Source organism: Lutjanus erythropterus, chromosome 17 (assembly GCF_056507025.1).
Source record: "Lutjanus erythropterus isolate fLutEry1 chromosome 17, fLutEry1.hap2, whole genome shotgun sequence".
Classification (NCBI taxonomy): Eukaryota; Metazoa; Chordata; class Actinopteri; order Lutjaniformes; family Lutjanidae; genus Lutjanus; species Lutjanus erythropterus.
The window spans coordinates 15,170,965-15,192,601 of NC_139333.1; the positions used below are offsets into that span (position 1 = coordinate 15,170,965).

At 38.1% G+C, this 21,637-nt stretch overlaps 2 protein-coding genes across 2 annotated transcripts; both read left to right on the plus strand.

Annotated features, from left to right (window-relative positions):
* Positions 1 to 3,242: 3,242 nt before the first annotated feature.
* Positions 3,243 to 14,999, plus strand: LOC146311992 (protein FAM117A-like). Its single transcript, XM_084741195.1, has 8 exons — positions 3,243 to 3,942; positions 5,898 to 6,043; positions 6,784 to 6,879; positions 7,266 to 7,382; positions 8,994 to 9,122; positions 10,299 to 10,467; positions 11,312 to 11,480; positions 13,176 to 14,999. Exons 1-8 carry the CDS (start codon positions 3,816 to 3,818, stop codon positions 13,465 to 13,467), a joined length of 1,245 nt encoding a protein of 414 aa, XP_084597321.1. The 5' UTR covers positions 3,243 to 3,815; the 3' UTR covers positions 13,468 to 14,999.
* Positions 15,000 to 16,912: 1,913 nt separating this feature from the next.
* coxfa4b (cytochrome c oxidase associated subunit FA4 b) lies at positions 16,913 to 20,318 on the plus strand. The gene is made up of 4 exons (XM_084740676.1): positions 16,913 to 17,095; positions 19,259 to 19,347; positions 19,703 to 19,763; positions 19,985 to 20,318. Exons 1-4 carry the CDS (start codon positions 17,045 to 17,047, stop codon positions 20,039 to 20,041), a joined length of 258 nt encoding a protein of 85 aa, XP_084596802.1. The 5' UTR covers positions 16,913 to 17,044; the 3' UTR covers positions 20,042 to 20,318.
* Positions 20,319 to 21,637: the final 1,319 nt, after the last annotated feature.

A 21,637-nucleotide genomic window follows, 5' to 3' on the forward strand; every position in this document is an offset into this window, starting at 1 on the left:
AATAAAAGATCTGATTAGCTTACTTCTTCTACCAGTGCATATTCCCCATGTGTAATATATTGAATTTGGTGATCCCCTAGCTTTTCAGCCTCCGCTGTACTGTACTTAGTGTTTAGGCTACTGCTAATTAGTACTGTCACTGAGAGCATATTAGCAATTAGTTCAAAGCAGCACCATGGCTAAGTAAAGCCTCACATAGATGCTAGCATGGCTGCATTGTCTTGTCTAGCTACACCTACAGCATGTCACATACTATCCACCACTTTGATCGAGACTGAAATATCTCAACAGTTTAATGGATGGGTAACCATTAAATTTCAGAATCCATCATTAGGTCAAATCCTAATGACTTTTGACATTACATGATTTCTTATCTAGCCCCACAAGCAGGTCAAGGTTTTCACTTATGCAGTGAAAAATCATGTACAACATCTAAAATAAACTGGCATAAAACTTTTTACACACATCCATGGGTCCCAGATGATGTATCCCACTAACTTTAATGATCTCAGGACTTTTTCTGTAGAGCCTAAGTAGGCCTAACCTTTCCCTATCAGTCTCAGCTGAAGGCCTACTTTGTGTTTTGTGTTAATTAGCAAATGTTAGCATGCTTAACACACTAAACACGGATGGAAAACATGGTAAAGAAAATAAAACAAAACATCTGCATGTTAGCAGTGTCGTTGTGAGCATGAAGATTTAGTATTTAGCTCTGCTGTGCCTCACAGAGCTGTTAGCATGGCTGGAGTCTCTTACTGTTGTCTGTGCATTGTTCATGATTTGCCCTCACATTTACATTCAGCTGTATCCCTTATCTGCAAGTCATGTTAATTGCCATTTGGCCAGAAACTGCTAACTATGTCAATTTATTACAAACCTGATCACTCGTGAAAATGACAGATCTTGCTGATATCAGTTACTGTAGGTCCAAGAAACCCAACACACACTCTTACCCCTGTGCTATGGGTCACTTTTTGTTTTCATGTCTCCCCTTTGTAGCTTAACTTTGTGAGGCGTGACATCGTCTTTCTTCAAATGGGTTTGAAATAGCTTACGTGAGGTCATAGGTTAGGATCATTCATTCATTAACACAGACAAATACACAGAGCTAAACAAACAGCAGCTGAAGGTCCTTTGGTAAACGCTGGAAATGCATTATGTAGGAGACACATTCCAGATCGACATACTGTCCAATTAACTGCTTGGCTGCTAAATGAATGGATAGCAGAGGGTTGTGAAAAGTCGGGTATAGTTATCTGCCTTTGTCTTTGGCTGTTTTGTGAAAGTGACATCAATTGTTGGGTGGAGTTGCACTAGATAGATGAGCAGGCTGCTGGACACATGGCTCAGCACTTCACCCCTTTGTGATAAAGCACATTTACTCCCATTTTGGTGTGTCGGACACACAAGCGTGTTATCTAAGCATGATGGGCCGAGGTGGTCTCGTGTCAGTAAGTTCACATTTAGGACCAGTTTGGTTTGGTGAAGGGACATGGGGACCTGGCCATGAAAGTGCATGCCATGTTATCTCTACGCCCTACTCTTGTCCCACCATTGGCACTCCCTTTTACACAGAGTCTGGACATTTATCTCCCACAATGCACACTGTCTCACACATGCAGGCACACCACCCAAAACCACTTCACAGTCCACCCAGATGGTGCACACACACCCAGCTGGGGTGCTTCAATAGTATGATGAAATAATTAGCCTACAAATAAATGAATAAAGGTGATGATTAATGCATATTATTGTATATTATTTTATATTGTTGCTAACCATTCTACAAACCATGCTAAAGTCTTTTAGAACTGTAGTCATTGTATTTTTCCCTCTGTTATACATGCAGTGGTTTTCATTCTCTTCATAAGGTTTGAAAATCTATTATTTTGCAGACTCTTTAAACTTGCTTTGTGTTTTATGTAATCCATCATGGTGAACATCTAGCCTGCATTAATATTTGTCAAATCATGTTATGGCATGAGGTAATGCAGTGCAGACTTTTCAAATCAATTTGTTCATATATTGCATCACCTTTCGACAACAATGTAACACTAACAAAAATGAATGTGGACTGGGATGGATTACTCCAATCAATCAAGTTTTATGAGAAAATTCAAGAGTCTGCACAGTTGTTTCCATGCTGCACTGAAATGAGTAGAAACCAGTGAATGTAGGGAAAATACATTCAAAATATGTCAATTTGTATTATTTACTATGGAATCCTGGTTCCACCAGTGTGATGCATTAAAAAAGATCCTAAAGTCGTTATATTGAGAGGCTTTCTTGAAAGTATCTAATTTTCTCAAAGTAACGACTCAGTATCTCAAAATGAGTTAGAATCCCAAAATAATGACTTAGTATCTCAAAATAATGACTTAAGCGCTCTAAATAATTACTTAGTGACTCTAAATTATGAGTTATCTGAAAACAGTGACTTTGTATCTCAAAATAATGAGATTATATCTGAAAATGATGACTTAAATCTCAAAATAATGAGTTATTTAAATCAGTGACTCCAAAATGGTGACTTTGCATCCCAAAATAATGATAATTCTCTGAAAAAAATTATTTTGTATCTCAAAATAATGACTTATTATGTCACAATAATGAGAAACTGCCATTTGTCATTATTTTGGTGGTGCTAGGTCAGTATTTTGAGATAAGTGATATTTTTTTTAGAAAGTTTCACTTTATTTATTTATTTAACAGACTAACTCATTATTTGGAGATACTAGTTTCTCATTATAATGACTTGATGACAGGATCTTTTTTGTCATCACAGCAGAAATGGGCTTCAACAGCATGTATTTCAAAATAGTCGTCGAAAATGTAAAGGCTACATAACTTGACTTAGAAAGCTGAATTTGCAAACCCACTGGTATGGCCCTTTAAATGCACACATTAAATACATACAACAGGTCTAGGCAAGAACCCGAGTAGCTTCAACTGTTAGTGAAGTTTTTAAAAGTAGTCCGTGTCACGGTTGATAGTTATAACGGTCTATTATCAGACTTTAAAAGTTGAACTGGGGCATTTCAACACGAATAAAGTCGAAAATCAGTTGATATGAGATATGAATTGGGGGCGGTAACAGCAAGTTTCATTGTCCGAGATTTGACGGATTGATGGCGGATTGTCCAATAGGATTGAAGTTGGGGGCTCCACCAACCAATCAAAATTGAGCTCCGGATCAGGGCCCGCCCCTCACATAATTAAATCCACACCAGCGTGGTGGTGGAAGTGTTTGGAGTTTGCGTTAAAACAAGAGGACCGAGGGGACAACTGTGACCACCTCGCAACTTTTTGGGGCCATCAAAACACGCTCCAGCCCGACAAACTATAATGAAATACACCTTAAAGTTTTCTCAGAAGACGTAGCAGTTGAGGTTAAAGTGACTTTTTGAGGCTGGAACTGCTTCCTTGTTCGACAACGGAGTGAAATATCTCAACATCCTCACAAAGAAACTTTGCTTGCTAGGCTGCTAACTCGCACACAAGCCAGAAAAAAAAAAGTATGATCACTGCCGAAGACGTGATCTGAAGCTGTTAGTAACGTCTGATCTGTCGAGTTAAGTGTTCCTGGTGGTTGTATTTTCCTGGAAATGGTTTTCTAAATGACTCAAGACTGAATTTTGTAACGGTTTTTGAGTAGTCATCATCACCAGTGGAGGAAGGGTTGCAGCTGGTAACTTAGCCCAGCCACCACCAGTGTTTCCACACAGCGCCCCCAGATCTCCACCAGGCACCACATCCATTACCTTTTTTTTTTTTTTTCAACCAGTTAGGAGCTAAGTGGTCCCAGATTTGTTAAGATGTCTGGCCGAGGTGCAGTTGGACAGATCCGGGGAGCTACTCTGGGTCCACAGCCCCTCAAGGCTACTGTTCCCTATCATCAGCTGGTCAACAAGCCTCGATCCAGCCGGAGAGATGGAAAGTCAGGTATGAACTCCACATCAGTCCTACTATATTTTGGATCATAGAGTTATTATGTCCCTGGATACACGTGTTAAGGCTCAGTGTAATCTTGGGCAATGTGGAATACTTAAAATAACAACCTTGCATGGTGTCACACTAGTTATAATGATCACCAAGTTTACTATAAAGTACTTGCTAAATTTATTAACCAGTTGTTCAAACATAATATATATGACCCAGCGTGTAGGAAACATCTGTAGCAACATTCAATTAATGATTAAACAATCAAAGTTTAAAAAAAGGAAGTCACTGCTGCATCTTAATTTCAAAGCAACGTTTTAAAGTCACTCAACCATTCACTGTCAAAGAGGTGTACTGTATTGTTTAATATTATATGGGTATAAATACATTTACTTGTCATACCACCATTGCAACTGAGTGATAAAACCAAATAGCCAAATATGAAAATACTCTATAGGAATTTAGATATACAGATAACACAACTGTAGGTTTGCACAATATGGTTAAAAATTATGTTGAAGTGCGATATGATTCATTATTAGTGGGAATGATCATTTTTGCAACACACTTCAATCATGATGATGCGACTTTTTTGGAGTCTGTACTAAACAACCATGTTTCCTTAAATCTAGAGAACAAGCTTTGTAGAGCAGGACATTTCTGTGGCCCTGCAGTACTTTATTATAATCTTTTATAATAGTTTGTCATATTTTCCTTTCTCAAAATTGCACGTTCTGCAGTTTGAATATTGCACTTGGCCATATTGCAATTTTGATCATATCTTGATTTCTTGTGTATCCCTATCACCAATCACCTTTTTATTTAATGGGGTGTGTTTTTAATATGTACATTTAGCTGTGAATATATTATGTGGGTATAAGTGAATTTGCCTATCATACCACTTTGATTTGAATAATAAAACGACAACATGGAATAATATAACAGTATTATATGACTGGCTGATATGAGCAAAATTAAATATGTTTATATTTTTTTACCAAATGCCTCAATTTTGATATTATAACAGTAATGTAGGAATGACTGTTGGTGCTTTCACAGACTATTAGCACAGTGACATATCTGATAATCAGAAAGATGGATATAATGGCAAAGTAGGTAAAGGCAAATAATGGAACAGCTAGAACAGTCTGGTAAGTTTAAAAAATTGGGCTACATCACTCTACTGTAATGCAGTCTTTAAAACCTGGAAAAGGCAACTTGTATGTCGTATAACAATATCTAAAATCTAAGACAGTTTGTAGTCTTGTTATCACAGTATGGATACAACATTGACATATTGCACAATCTTACAATATTATATAGACATTTAGGTATACAGATGACACAGCCTAGCAGTTAGTACCACATAAATGTTTATAGCTGCCATAAATGCCTATTTTTATTACTAATTAATCAGGTGAATGCCTTGTTGATTAATTGTTTTATTTCTTAAATATCAGAAAATGATGGAAAATAACTATTAGAAGTTTGAGGTGACATGATGACTAAAAAATGTCAAGCTCTAAACCTAATATTCGATGTATAATCATGTCAGACAAATAAAATGGGAAACATTTGTCTATTTAGAGGCTTGACCCAGCAAGCTCCTGGCATCTTTATTAAAAAAAATGACTTAAACAATTAATGAGTTACTGAAAAGTCTTCTAATTGATTAATCAAAGTATTATTTGCGCTTTAGATGTTGTTAATGGTAATATAAAGCAGCCTAAAGCTTGCACACTGTAACTGCATTACACTTTAAAGACTAATTTAACATTTTGTTTGAAAGGCACTTTATAACAGTGATATTATTTGTTTCTGATATTTGAGAGCAGACAGTAAACTACAACGTACTCAAAATTCAGCAAGTCTGTCACCAACTGATACAGACGTAATAGATAACAGGATACTTTAATCTGTTGCTGCATGCTAAATAAAAAGTTGTCTGCGTCTGACAGCTGGAAAGACCAAACCGCACCAGCTGAGCTCTGGCATGAGGCGGACAATGTCCCTTGATGCCATCATCGGGCCGTACCTGCAGGGACACTGGCCGAAAGAACCTGAGAGCCAGGGCAGCCTGTCTCGCAAGGACAAATCCACCCAGGTCAGCTCCGGATGAAGAATGTTACCCGAGTGTGAACAAATTTGAATCAGAGCTGTTTAGTCAGAAAGACATGAATGGAATGCATAACTTTACCACAGATGTTTCCATATTTAGAGTTTTTTTTTTTTAATTTTTAAATCATTAATCTGTCATGCACTGGTGTTTCTGAGGGGCAGATGGGGTCGGCTCATGTCAGAAGATTAGTTTGCACTTTTTGCAGATAAAGAAGTTGCTAGGAGACGGGGGGAGGGAGGGAGCGAGTGTCCGGTGCTTGCATAGTTATTACAGAGTGTGAACCACAGCCATGAGAACAGTCCCTGAAGTCAGCTGATGAGACCGTTTTGGCTGCACCCATCCTCTCTGCTCTGTGTGTGTGCAGGCACTCGCCACTGCTCTACGGTTGCCCACATCCTCCTCCCCCCTCTTTTTGTTTTTCAGTTTCTCCTGCTCTTTTGCTCCTCTACAAGTGTGAAGAGAGAGTCTGTGGGTGTGGATGGTGTGATGTGGCTGCAGATCAACCTTTGAGCATGAGAAGCTGTGCTAAGTGTGCAGCTTTTGGCAAAATATGTGTGAAGTCCTGATGTAATACGTGACTTAAACATAATAGTTTCCAGTCATAGGTTTTAACACGATCACAAATCAAGTCCTGACTTGAGCTCGAGTGTATATGCATATTTATTAGTACCATGTGATTTTATTTGAAGAATATTAGTTCTCACAGTTGCTTTCTTCCTCTCCAGACCCCAGACTCATGGTCAGACAAATCCCAGAGCAGGAGAGGTAACAGCAGCCACAAACGATCAGCGTCATGGGGCAGCGCTGAGAATCTACGAGAGGTGAATCTCTGCTCGTGTTGCTCAACATGCGTGTTTGTAAAAATCAGACTTGCTAAACTGGACGTTTCTGTACATTTGTATCAAAGAGGACAAGCTCTTGAAAAAGACCTGACTCAATCATTTCGACAGAATTGAGCAACAGGAGACCAAATGATCTCATCTGTAGAGAAACTTCCCCTTTCACCAGAGCTTCTCTCCTCATCATCACATCTTTAATCTGAACCATCAAATAATCCCATTATCACCACTTAAACATGTTCACAGCATGCCTCTATAGGGACCTTGTCGTAAAGTGTGACATATTTAAGTTTCCAAGACTTCCTCTGTGTGTGTGTGTGTTTGTGTGCGCAGGCTGATTGACTGACAATAACCTCTGTTCATTGCAGATTGCTAAACTAAAACAACAGCTGCAGCAGCGCAGCAAACCTGCAGTCTCAGGGGGACATGACAAAGACCGCCAACGTGGCTATCCTCAGGGGAGCTGCAGCTTAGGAACTACTCAGGTACCTTAGCATCATCATCACCACACACACACAAACACACTGATTACTTCATGCATGCATGCATGCATGCATGTGTGTGCACAATTTTCAAAAGTAAAGTTGATAGGGACAGTAGATTAATAAAGAAATGTTCATCAAGGATTCAAAGGCTTCATTGTCATATGCAGAAATAAACAAGTTATCAGTGCAATTAAATTCTTAGTTTGCAATGATTCTCTAACTAGTGACCTCAATTATTCTATTAAATCAAATACAAACATACTAGAAAGTTAAGTTTAATAAATAAAAAAGAAGGAAGGAACAGAACAAGATGACTGAGGTAGCTGAAGTATCAGTGATTATATTCATCACAGTGAACTCAACGATGCAGCTCATCGCAGGAAGTGAATTAAATAAAACACAGAGGCAACAGGAAGACCACTACATCACGTTGCTTCTGCTTTTCAGAGCGAAATACGTGGTTCTGCTTTTCAGCACAGCTGGTCTGCACCATGTTGTTGGTGTGCCACACTCCACTGGGCCGAGGCGCCATCAGATCAAAGTGTGGTGACATGAAGAACCAATAAGACAGTGTTTCCCAATCTTTTTTGGCAAGCCCCCCTTCAGAGTATGAAAAAGGTTCACACCCTCACCCCACAATTATTATCAGTCTTTAACAATAATTGAGGAAGCAACTGATAAAAAAGGATTGAAGTTTGATTTTAGTGAAATAAAGATGAGCATGATGGAATCGAAGACTGTTTATTTCTGCTACATAAATCATATTCAGTTAACTTTGTGCCACTTAATTGTTGTTGCTATATTTCTCCACTGATCGTCCACACACCCCCTGCAGTGGCTCACTGCCTCCCAAAGGGGCACACACCCCAGTTTGGGAACCACTGCCATAAGACCTCACATTAAAGTTTTAATAAGGGTCTGCATGTGTTACAGTTTTAGAATTTCAGTGATCACTCAAGCAAGTGTTGCTTTAAAGGTGTAAAATGCAACATTTCTGCATTAAAATTACCAGACATCCCAAATGTTACCACGTTCAAAGCAAGAGAAATCTGTAATTATATTCACAGTAATGGTGCATTTCATTTGGTCACTGGTCAATGGTATCATATCCCCTTTAACCAGTCTGTTTGCTGGGAAAGATGGGTACGTTGGATGTGTCAGAGTGAGGAAGGAAGTCGGCAAACATGACTAAATTTAATGTGAATAAAATGTTAGTACATTACCTTGTCCATGAACATGATTTATGCCCGAGTCACATCAGATGACATCAGGTTTTCCTCTGCAGTGCTGACTGTCACAATGAAGATAGCAACTCACATGGTCCCATGCTACTTCATAACCTCATCAAACTGTGTCTTTTTTTATGGTGCATTTAATAGCCCATTGGAAAGTGCGTAAGAGTGCTTCACTTTTTGTTTTATTTCTACCAACAAAAAACTGATTTATGTAACACCCCTCGTTCTTCAAAAATGTAGTTCAAAGTTCTTCACAACAAGAGGAAACAAGAAAAAGTGGACAAGAGAACTGGGGAAAAAAAAGCTGATCTGCTTGAAGTTGCTTCTTTAGAGTAATACAGCCTAACTTCCATCTAACTTGTTTTTCTGTCCTCAGACTCAGCCAATTCCCATCCCCCTCGCTCCCCTGTCTACACTAGTCCCTCGACTGCGCTGCAGCGTGGAGGGCCTCAATCAGGAGCTGGAAGGCATGTTCATCTGCCAGCCACTGCATCCTCAGCACAGGGTAACTGTCACCTCTACACAGCATATACACCTGAGAAGATATAGGAGTTAGTTAGGGATAGTTTGAAGTGCAAGTGTGTGATGTGAAGCAATGTACTGCTGTGCACAGGGTCAGCAGCAAAACATATTTTAGCCATCTAAAAGAAGGCCCACCAAGAAAAAAAAAAATCTTTATTTAGAATATTATCACCACTTTAACTTGCCATCAGACTGCCTTTTCAAATGGCAAACTGATATCACTCTCTCCAAATCATTCAGACTCCTTTGGCAAAAACAGTCATTTTTACTTCGCAGAACAAGGGAGATGCTGATCTACTGCTGCCGATAGTTTGTATAATTGTGTGACTTGGGTGAATAATACCATAAGACAAACTGATCTAAGCAGAGACTCAAAGATCAGCAGCTCCAGTGTTTTGATATGTAAAATGACTGATTTTTGTCAAAGGAGTTCGGAGAGAGAGAGAGAGAGAGAGATTTGGCTTATGATGGTGATTTCCCAGTTTTACACTTAAACTCACATACAAACCCCAATTCCAAAATTGTTGGGATTCTGTGCAAAATGTCAGTTAAAACAGGACTGCAGTGATTTGCAAATACTTTTTGATCTGTACTCAATTGAAAACGGTACAAGTACAAGATATTTAGTGTTCAAACTAAGAGACTTTGTGGGGGTTTTTTTTGTAAATATACACTCAAACTGAATTTGGTGCCTGTAACACGCTCCCAAAAAGTTGGGATGGTGGGACATTTTTAGCTCCATTTTCCATCACCTTTTCTTTCAACAACACCCAGTAAGGGTTTGGGAAATGAGGACACTAATTGTTGAAATTTTGAAAGGGAAATTCTTTTGTCATTCTATTCTTGTGTTATATACGTCTTTAAGTGCGCAACAGTTTGGTCTCTGTTGTCACATTTTGTACTCTGGACCGCAGACAGGACAGTTGAGTATGTGAACTCTTTTTACTACAAAGCTACGCTGTTGTAACACACGCAGAATGTGGCTTTGCATTGTCTTAAGAAACAATCGGGGAAGTCTGTGAAAAAGATGTGTGGATGGCGTCATATGTTGTTCCAAAACCCGTATGACCCCATGTCAAAAAGCTGAACTACCCCTTGACTGATAATGGGGCTGACAGTTATTGCTCAGATTGAACATGGGTGTTTCCTGTCTTGTCAGCTCCTTGACGTTCCAGACGGTCACCGGGCTCCAGTACCTCCACAGAGCTGCAGCAGTGGATCTCGGAGTGACCCCACCACCACGCCCCTCTCCTCACCCAGCTCCCCCGCCACCTACATCTCCGCCTCCCCACCCAACTCTGATGATGCACTTCTGGATCTGCACCAAGGTTAGAATCTGAGTGTAATGTCAGTTCACTGGATCCAAACTTTTGTTGTGTTTTGTCCATGATGCTCTTTTTTTTTTTTCAGTGCAGTCGTACCATTCTCTATAAATCATGTGTCTTGAGTCATGAACCTGGAATTCCTCTTTTTAAATGTCAATACATACCTTTAAGAGTTAAAGTAGTATTAAAATGGAGAAATTAGATGAAAACAAAAGGGAAACTTGACTTCTGTGTGACATTCATACCTGCTGCAACCACTGAAGACATGGCCTAAAATCAGAAAACCACAACCCTACTTAGATTTCATATGGGACGACTGAGATCAGCTCGACATCCTGATTTTCTCACGACTAAAGAGAAGAAATATTTCAAAGCTCGAGCCCGAGTCATATAGTTGCAAAATAAATATCCAGGCCTATGTGTCTTAGGGTCTGTGGTGTCTTATCTTCATGTCTGTTGTGTAAACACAAATTTACCAGGAATTACACTACTTTAAAGCTGTTTTCTTATATACAGCTCACTTGGACTTATCAGACACATAAAGACACACTTTTAGAGACCTCGCAAACCAAAATTAAATATCCTTATTTACACTGATTCCCATTTTATTGGTGCAATAATATCAGATGCTTATTAGTGCTGTTGTGCATCATCCTCCAGCGTTTTTTTTCCTCCCCCAAGTTTGTTTTTGTGATGCTTTTTAACCACATGCAGTGTTTGCAATTTTTGCTTAATTGATGGAGTCACTTCTAAGCTGTAGATTCATTTTTATATTGAAAATAATCTCACCTTTGGCCACTAACTGTACAAAGCTAAATTTCATTCTTTTTTTCCATGCTGTTTTCAGGTTTGACAGACAGTGCAGAAATGTGCCTCCTGTCTCCGTTCTCCCAGAATGAGGCTGACCTCTCCCTGCCTCTGCTGATGTCGTCCTCCCCAGGACCCAACAAAAGCTGCTGCTTCCAGAGAGAACCTCCAGAGGGCTGCGAGAAGGTCCGAGTGTGGGAGGAAACCAGGTACGTTCGCTGTTCATCTGAACAGAACTGACAGACTTCTCTCTCGTGTTTTAAGCCACGCTTACAGTAGTCAACAGCTTGAATGAGCTATTGAGAGAACTCCACGTATTTAGCAATTGTCTTATAACATTGTCAGACTTGCAATGGACTTGGATTAAAAAAGACTGATTGATCAGAATTGATGCAGCAGAACCAGAAATATTGTCCCATTTTATACCATATTTTGCTAGTCTGAAGTAGAGATTAGGATTAGTGGCCCACAGAGATCTGTTAACATCACTTCTGTCTAACTCTAAGCCCCCATATTTTTGTTGATTTTTCAGATTTCGGGTAGTTTATCTGACTTCACACAGCCCCCTCCGGAGCCACAAAAGACTTTATACAACTTTTTTTTTTTCACACATGCAGTAGCACTCTTCCCTGCCTGTAGACAGACTCTGATGTGTAAAATCAGCAGAGTTCCTTTTTAACTAGACTCGTTACATAGTCTGTTGTTATTCAGATGTGTGATGTGTGATATGAAAGGCTTTGTTAGTGTCGGAGTGCTCAGAGCCGGTTTTAACTGACAGAATGTAGTTTATCAGTTCAAACTAAGTCTGTGTGTGGATGCCCTCTGGTGGTGATGAAGAGAGTATTTGCCCTCATTTATGCTTAAGACAGGAGCAGACATTAAATCAGTGTGCTACAACAATCAAAATGCTTTTTTTTTTTTGCGTTTTTGTTAAGTTACACATCTACAGAATGGTTGTGGTCAAGGTTAAATCAGAATGAAACTTGTGATTATTCACTAACAGAACTGGTGAAAGTTAAAGGTGTTTAGTTATGAGCTCTTCCTAAGTTTTCACTTCTGTCACAAAGTCCTGCCTCTTTTTAAGCACTTCTTTTTTTACTATCCTGTATATTGTCATGTGATGATGAGATGCAATACCTCTGCTACAGTTGCAATTGGCTTCGGTCATAATTTAACTGTTTTTTTGTTTTGTTTTTTGCCCCATTTGAGTCTGTAAATTGTAATATTATTTAGTTATTTGCATCCAACTATTCTTCATGGGGTCTACACAAGAAAAAATTACAGCATAATGTAAAACAATAAAAAGTCCAAGGCAGAAGGTAACAAACAAAAAGCAATGAATCAACAAAAATAAAACCACTAATGACAGTCAGTAAAACATTTGATACCAATCAAAAATAATACTAGAAAAATTAAAAACAGCATACACAATGACCTAGAAAATAAGATGAAATAAAAATGAAACATGACCAAATTGTGATCGTATAGTCAAATATGATGTTCTGAGGGGGGCTGCTGATCGGTCCCATTTAATATTTCTTTTAAAGTCTTTTAAAAATATGTTTGATGTGTTGTATGTTTAAGATCTGTAATTTATAAAGGAAAACTATTCCATGTTTTCATTCCAGTGTACACAACAATACGTTACCTTTCATTAGTTTTTGAGTGGGGAAGTGAAAAGCACGATCAAGTTATGGCCATTACATCGACTATATGAAAACTGATGTTACAGGACATTCAGGATTTCAAACAATGAAAGTTTTCTTATTAAAAGAGCAGAGAAATAACTGATTCTCTGATATGTTGAATGTGTGTATAACCAAGCCTCATTTCTGCCACTTAGACTTTGATTGGTATTATTTATGTCACCAGTTTCTTACAGCCCCTCTCCTCTCATTCTCTAGCACTCCACACCAACTCAAGCCAGCCCTCATCTCCTCCTGCCCAGACCCGAACAAGGTAAACTTCACCCCCCATGGGGGCTCCGCCTTCTGCCCCGTCAGCCTCCTCAAGCCGCTGCTCCCCTCCATGGACCTGCTGTTCCGCAGCCTCACCGTCTCCCCAGCAGGCAGTTGCTCGAGCCAGGGGAACGGCTCCTGCCAGGCGATGTCCGCTGGCAGCCGGGCCGCTCCTCCGGATCCTCCCGCCACCACCTCTGTCATGGGAGAAAGCTCAGGGGAGGGCCTTGCTTTCTAATCCCAGCTGCAGATAAATTTTCTGTGGAAAATGCAAATATTTCAGTGGTCTGGGACAGATGTGTCGATGTTGCTTTATCTGAGGGATGGGCCATTCCTTTGCTATACAGGTTTAAAATAATCTTATGTTGAAAACTATTAATATTGAAAAAAAAAATAGTATCATACTTGTATGCAATCCAATGGATATGCTTAATGAGCTACTTGGTTTGGGTTTTTGGGCATTGTGACATTCCTAAATTAAGTCTTTTTTTTTTGGTTTTGTCATTTCATAATCCAAAGATATATTTATGGCCAAACACAACTTCTCACTTCTTCTACTCTTAACTCTATCTGAGATGGGATTTGACTGTCCGCCTCTCTCGCTGCACATTTTTCCCCAAAGAAGCCATGACCTACACTTATTTGTCGATACTGGTTTTTAAAATCTGACTGCGGCGTGTCATCTCTGTCCAAAACATTAAGAGTATGGGTCAAGTAAGAAAGAAACCCTTGTCTAGAATAAGTTTGGTTGTTTTTAAGCATTCAAAGATATTTATCTGCAATTCACCTTGTTACCTAACATGACCTCGCACCTGTTGCTGGTGTACAACGCACGACAAATCAGTTGGGTACTTTTTATTTACCTGATATAAGTGACACAATGAAATCACATTTTGATTATAGTAGACTGAAGGGAATTTCTCCAGTTGTTGGACTTGGGTAGCATCAGTACCTAAAGGCTTCAGCTCATGCATTCCTGCTTTAAAAACATTGTACAGATGTTATTTTTGTCGTCATCTTGTTTACTTGCAAAAAAAGTAACTTGTGCACGTGTTAAGTGGATAAATACTTATTTCTTGATGTTCTAGATGTGTGCTTGATGGTATGTTTATAGTTTTGAGGTTTCACAGTTGACTACCTAACCAGTTTTAGTGGTGTAGATTTGTCATACTTAATGTTTCGCTGAAGACGTTCTGTTGTTTTCTTCTGCCAAGCTGACAAGTTGATGTTCAAATAGTTTTATTTCTGGTAGACATGTTTGCACAAATTGAACTGCTACTTTTGAGTCGCAATTCTTATTTTTATATTCACTTTTGTACTTTAAGAGTAGTAATGTGTATTTTCTACATCTTTTTCAATTACCTGCAACATAAGCTAAAAAAAAAAAAAACCCTGTTAGTTTTAGTTTTGATCTGTCAGTTTAATTGAGGCAGGTGTTACGTAAGATACTGTACCGGGTGGATTTTTATGCACTTCCAGGAGAGGGTTTTATATGGAGGAGGAGATGTTTTCCTCCATACGTTAGTCCTGGGTTTATTATCTCTGACAGGAGTTTTGTTTATGTGTGTGCACGTGGATGGAAAGCTAACTAGTCTGATCATTTGTTTGACTTCTCCTAGTTTTAGGATCCTGGTGAAATACTGATGTAACGAAACATTGTCTTTTTCCAAATAAGCCTCAATGTCAATGTTTTCTGAATCAGTGTGGATGCTGTGGATGTGCTGTTATCTCAGGTTCTGTGTTCTGTCCACATAAATATATGATTGATAATTTGTTGTCTTTGTGATTTATTAAACTTGTCTTAATTGTAACTGTTAAACTCTAGTCTGAATTTACAGTGTTTGCAGAGCGGTGCAGCACCTGTAGTCTGGATTTATTCTCATTTGGGTCACTGTGAAATCAGGACATGGGGTAAAAAAAATGATAACACACCAGATGTGCATTTCCTCCCTGCATCAACAGAGTGGATGTGCATGTTTGTATTGTTAGCCCCTGAAAATTAAGATTGAACCTGCTGTCTTCATTTTAAATTTATTCCCTTTATATTTGAGTTTGCATTGTGGTTAGATCATCCATCCATCCATCCATCTGTTTACTGTTAAAAACCAAATCTAGTTTGGTTAATTAAAGCTATTTAGAAAAAGTAGTTCAAACTACTTTAATTATAAAAAGAGATCAGATACAAGTTGTTTGTATTTCAGTAACTAATTACACAATGAATGACAATAACAGAATTTAACTACTTGAATCACGCAATTATTAAAGTACCAAAAAGCCACTACAAAAGTAAAAAACAATTACATGTAGTTCATGTCTCCCCAACAGTTTTTTCATGTGTTCTCAGTGTCATGATCAGATTTTTGAAGTCTTTACAATTATCGTTGTGTTTATTGCAGTGCCGTTCAGCTAATTCTAAGTCATTTTTCAATTTTTAGAGTGTAGAAGACTGCGAACTTGAACTCCAAGAGTTACATCAATCAGTCAGTTACTTTGGTGAGAGAAAAATACCAGCAAGGAGTGCTAAAACACAGTTGACTGAAAATGAATGAGCTATTTTGATAAATGATCTTTGTTGGAGTAATTTTTCAAGTTAAAATGCCAAACGTCAGCTTCTTAAATGTGATGACGTGCTACTTTTTTGTGTGCTATATGATTGTAAGCTGAGTTTATTTGGAAATGTTACAAAACCAAGTATTTCACTTTCAGCTTTGGGGAATTGCAACTGGCATGTTTTCACTATTTTCTGCCATATTATGGACAAAATTATTATTTGATTAAAAAAATAATCACACTAATGAAAATGAGTTGCAGCCCTTGTGAACTACAGCGTACAGCTACTAAAGCAGTTATTTTCTCTTGATGTAGGTCAGATTTGTACATTCCTTGGATGTTTGTCTTTGGTATGTTTTACAAAACACTTCAGTTATTTGAAACAAAGAAAACTCCAGAAGTTAAAATGAATCAAGTTTGTCCTGATGGAGATAAAGTTAATAGTGGCTCAGCCACTTTCCCTCATAGATCAGATTGGATTTTGTCATTTTTAACTGTTCCCTTGAAAACCATTTTCTTACAGTTGTTGCAAGAGCCTTCAATCATATAACATGATCTTCATCAACAGATGGAAGAACCTAGTTATGTTTTTCCTGAGCCCATTATGGACATTTTGGGGGCAAACTTTGTTGGATGAAACTCAAATATTTAAAAAAGGTGTGACTCAGCAAACAAATTAATATGCAACTATATGCATCAACAATAATATTTAAAAAGATTTCTAAAAAAAAAAAAAAAGTAAATTGGGGGGTTAATACAAAGGTCAGTAAATACAGAAGAAAGTTAAAACAAATATCAATTTGTGCCACATTTTATTAATTAATTCCTATAATTGTTTTTAATGTATTTGGCTTATTTAATAGCGTAGTAATTTTTTTGTCCTACGACTTAAAGCTCCAGGAAAGCTTTGAGCTCTGTGCTCAGGCTTTTGTTCCTGAGGATTTAAATGTTACACATCATAAATACGTTTATGTCGGTATGTTTTGTTCTGTTCAGATGTTTTGCTAAGAACAAGAAAATTCACATCCTTAACTCTCTGTTGTCTCTAGGACGTGCAGCCCTACACATGATAGGCTCGAGGCCAGCAGCGGCACCCACATACAGCTGTTGCCGTTGCATTGTGGGATTGGCTGACAGTAGAGGCGGTGTGCGCTTCAGTGTTCATTCAGGCCTGTAGGAATCAGCACCGGATCCTCGGAGGAAGCGCGCATTTTGCCGGCATTTATTCGCTTTAACGGACTCCGTCAGCGGGAAGACTGTCCGCCATGCCGTCCATGTTAGGAATCGTGAGCAAACAGCTCAAGAGCCACCCAGCTGTAAGTCAATAATGTTGTATTTTTTAATGAACACATGAACGACACGGTGGTGACATTGAAAACGCTGGAGAGGACGCGGTGCGGTGAAGCGCGCTCCCGTCCCCCAAATTCTCACCTTAATTAATTAGTGTATAAGATGTGTGATCACTGATCAATATTCATTATTATGTTTTCATTCAGTCTTAATCAATTAACGTATTGTGTTATTTCTTACAGTATACGGCAGATTATATTTGTATGTCTAATGCCTCGACACAGATTTCAGATAAAATAGACAATAAAGACAATTTGACATCATTAAATCCACATTTATTATTCTATAGTCTTATTCGTTTATATATTTCTTTTATTACCTATCCTTCTGCTGAGGCTTATAGTTTCGCTCTAAGATTCATCACAGGGGGATTTTTTTTTTTTTTTTGGCTTCTCTAAAAATGAAACCTCATCTGATGCCGCAGGATATATTAAATCAGTTCATGATGCCGTGTTGTAACTGGCTCGTTTAACGGGTGAAATCCCCACTATGACAGGAAGAAAAGGAAAAGTAAGCGGTTCCCATGTCCACAGCCATGCATGTGGGTCGCTGCAGCACGTACTGTACTGTATGGTTTCCATACTGAGAGAGAGAGAGAGAGAGAGAGAGAGAGAGAGTGTTTATCCAAGGACGACGGGGTGAAACAGTTTGCTTTACGGCAGCCTCCATATTAATAGATCACTGTATGGAAACATGTTTGTCCTCTGTGATCCATTATTGCCACTGAGAAGAAAACCGTTATGAGGCAGATATGATTATTGTCTATGAGTCTTATATTCTGGCACTTTACAGTTATTGTTTTATTGCTGGAGTGTGTGAAAACAGTGGTTCCCACCCCAGCAAATGGTCACAAAACAAAGCTGAGGGTCGAGAAATGATTAACACGATAGAAATATGATGCACTAAATCCTCTATTTTGTGAATTAGCGGATGATCTTTACAAAAGACTGACTGATATATCGCTATTGGCCCTTCACAGCTACGACTGCAACTAACGATTATCTATATTATCGATTGGTCTGTTGGTTATTTTCTCAATTAATCGATCGGTTGTTTGGTCCATTAAATGTCAGTGTTTCCTAAAGACCAAGATGACAGCCTCAAATTGTTGTCACTCTTGTTTTGTCCACGACCCAAATATATTACTGTCATAGAGGTCTAAAGAAACCAGAAAGAAAGAGATTGGTTGATTATCAAAATAAATGGCAATTAATTTATTGTTCACAGCTAATAAATGAATCATTGCAGCATTAATCACAACTATATCGCTCTACATTGGTGTACTTGTCTGCTGTGTGTTGATATGAAAACTTTTTTGACACAACATAATACAGATTGTGTATTTTTTAAATTTGTAGTTATTTAACATTATTTAAAAATATCAGTGGAAGTTGCTCTGGCATCATTTTGGACAATAAAGTTCATTATTAAACTGTGAAATATCCTCCTCCGTTACATATGTTTGTCACAAGTGTTTGATGAGCACATTAGAGGGATCACTGCTGATACGACGATATCATAATTTTTTTACTTCCAGTATCGGTCAGACTCAAATCTTTAATGATTCAAATAAAACTATCAGTCTTTGGTAGAACATGGCAGACACAGTCAACCAGGGACAAGAGGTCACAAGCAGAAAGTCCATTATAAGGAGTCTCAAGTAGAGGTGCAATGATTTGTTGATTAATCGATTAGTTATCAACTATTAAATTAATCACCAAATATTTTGATAATGGATTAAATATTTTGGGTCGTTTAAAAAAAGTTTTGAATCTCAGCTCCTCAAATGTGAATATTTTCTAGTTTCTTTACTCATCTATGACAAAACAAAACATTTGAGGACGTCACGTTGGGCTTTCAGAAACACTGATCCACTTTTTTAACTATCTTCTAACATTTTATGGATGAAACAAATAATATATTCATTGAGAAAATGAACAGCAGATTAATTGATCATGAAAACATTGAAAATCATTAGTTGCAGTCCTAGTCTGAAGCCACAAGGGTTCGGAAACACTAGAATAAAGAATAGTCTATTGAACTAATATGAACAACAGCAAATCCTCATTGTGCTTTATCTTGTACGAAACCTGCACTGTGACTGATTTATCTCGCTCTTTGCCCACCAGCTCATCCCCCTCTTCATCTTCATCGGCGGTGGGGCGACCATGAGCATGATGTACCTGGGTCGGCTAGCTCTGAAGAACCCTGATGTCTCGTGAGTCAATATCGCACCTTAGAAACTGATATAAATGGGAGGAATTTCCAGCGGTAGTGTTTCCACTGCTGTAACCGCAAAAATTTAACATCAAAGCTAAAATTATTTTAACTGGCTGAGGTACTACTCGCTGTAACTTTGCCTGGAAAGTATAAACAGGCTAGTTTCATGTGATTTCCATTAAGAATAACTGTATGGAAACAGCCAATCTTATCACTGATGGGCTTGTTTGCTTATGTAGGTCATATAGAAGCAGCACTATTACATTGAGACTGTTTCATAACCAGTTAAATACTCCTACTTTTATGAGAAATCGCTGGTAAATTCACATTTTTTGTTATTTTCTTGCCCTCAGATGGGATCGCAAGAACAACCCTGAGCCCTGGAACAAAATGCAGCCTGACCAACAGTACAAAGTACAAGCCTTTTTTTTGCATTTTGCCCAAATATCATCTGATACATGTTGATCATATATTGTCATTTTTCATGTTTCTTTACATGGCTCTTTGGTTAGATTCAAACCGAAAGCACGTGTCTGTGGAGCACAAGCCATATATCTCTTCTGTTATCTTGCCTCAAAGTCCATATTGCCTCCCTCATACTGATTGTGTACATTTGTTCATGTGTGTGTTTCCAGCTTTTCACAGTTAACATGGACTACTCCAAGCTGAAGAAGGACAGGCCTGATTTCTAAGTCGACGTGTCTTCACTCCTCCGTCTCTGACATTGCTGTCAGTGTGAGGAACCTTTGCACTTTTTGCCAAATACGAAACAAGCTCATGACGCTGAATGAAGGTTGAATCACACACTGTGTGCTGCACACGTTCAGTCAGTTCATTTCCAGTGTGAAGGGGATCATTCACTTATAGCCTATCAATGACTGTATGAATAAAACAGGCAACCACCTGTTTTACTAATCCATGAATTTATTTTTGCCTTTGTTGTAAATTATTAAAATCATTTAAATCCAATTCTTGCTTGCATGTGTACTTTTTTCCATAGTCTATAGAAGCTTCGATAAAATGCTGGTATGTTTTTTAAAAAAAAAGTAATATTAGGGTTTCATAAGCAAAAATTTCACTTTTTGGTGTTGATGGTTGAGTTGCAAAAAATATATTGAGATTTTTGTATTTTTAGACCATTATTGTCCTTAAACCACAGACCCCAGAGACGTACTTTTTGTCATATGTCACAGGTGCATTATTCTATCATTTCAAACTTTTAATGACTGTCAATTTGTTCCTAATGACTTCATATCATTGTTTTCCATTTCTGTTTTGATTTGTTCTTAAAAATCAAACAAACAATGCACTGGGTTCCTCAAAAGCACCTAGCTCACATGATGGCACAAGGATTCATGGGAAGCATTTTGTCAATGTTGTGTAAACAAACAAACAAAATAATCAAACAATAATTTGGAGACCCTCCTGCAGTAACCCTGAGGATCCCCCAGGGGCCCTGAACCCCTGTTGAAGACCCAATGCCTACATAGTCTAGTATTCTTACTAAAGATTACTAAAAAAAACACCCTGGTTGGATGTCTGCTTGTCCACTACTCTCAACTAATACTTGGAAGAAACCAATTCAAACTTCTGAATCTTTATTTAAATTATAGGGGTGCCATGGATACCTGACGTTTGATTTGAACACAGTGAGAAAATCTGGTAATAAAAGTGTGGAGGTTGATGAATATGGGACAGCTTGTCGTCAACACAAGATAATCAATAATCAATAATCCTTTACCAAAACAACAACAACAACAAAAAAAAAAGCATTGAACATATTCCACAAATGCCAAAACCTCACCGCCAGGCCTTTTTGACTTTAAGGTGTGTAAGGAAATAATTTAAAAAACAAAACAAACAAACAAACAAACAGCAACCAAAAAAGTCGACCTGTTGTACAGACATTAAAATGTTGTTATTATTATTATTATTATTATTATTATTATTATTGTTGTTGTTGTTGTTGTTGTTATTATTATTATTTTAATAATAATAATAACATATTATTAATTTCAAAACACCCTGCTAAACCGCCTCATCCTGCATTAGAAAATTACAACCAAAGAACTGAAAGAGCACTGGCCAAGTGGCAGGCAGAAGGAAACAAAGAGGTTAAGTTAATTAAGGCTGATTAAGTCTGGTTGTGTGTGAGAATTGTATAAAAAGTAGGAAAGGAAATCTCATCTGTGACGTAAAATTCACAGGAAATAATCAGCTCAGAATTCATCCAAATCACTTGTACAACTTCCTGCAGTTTTTGTGTCACAATTTGTCACTATAATTGT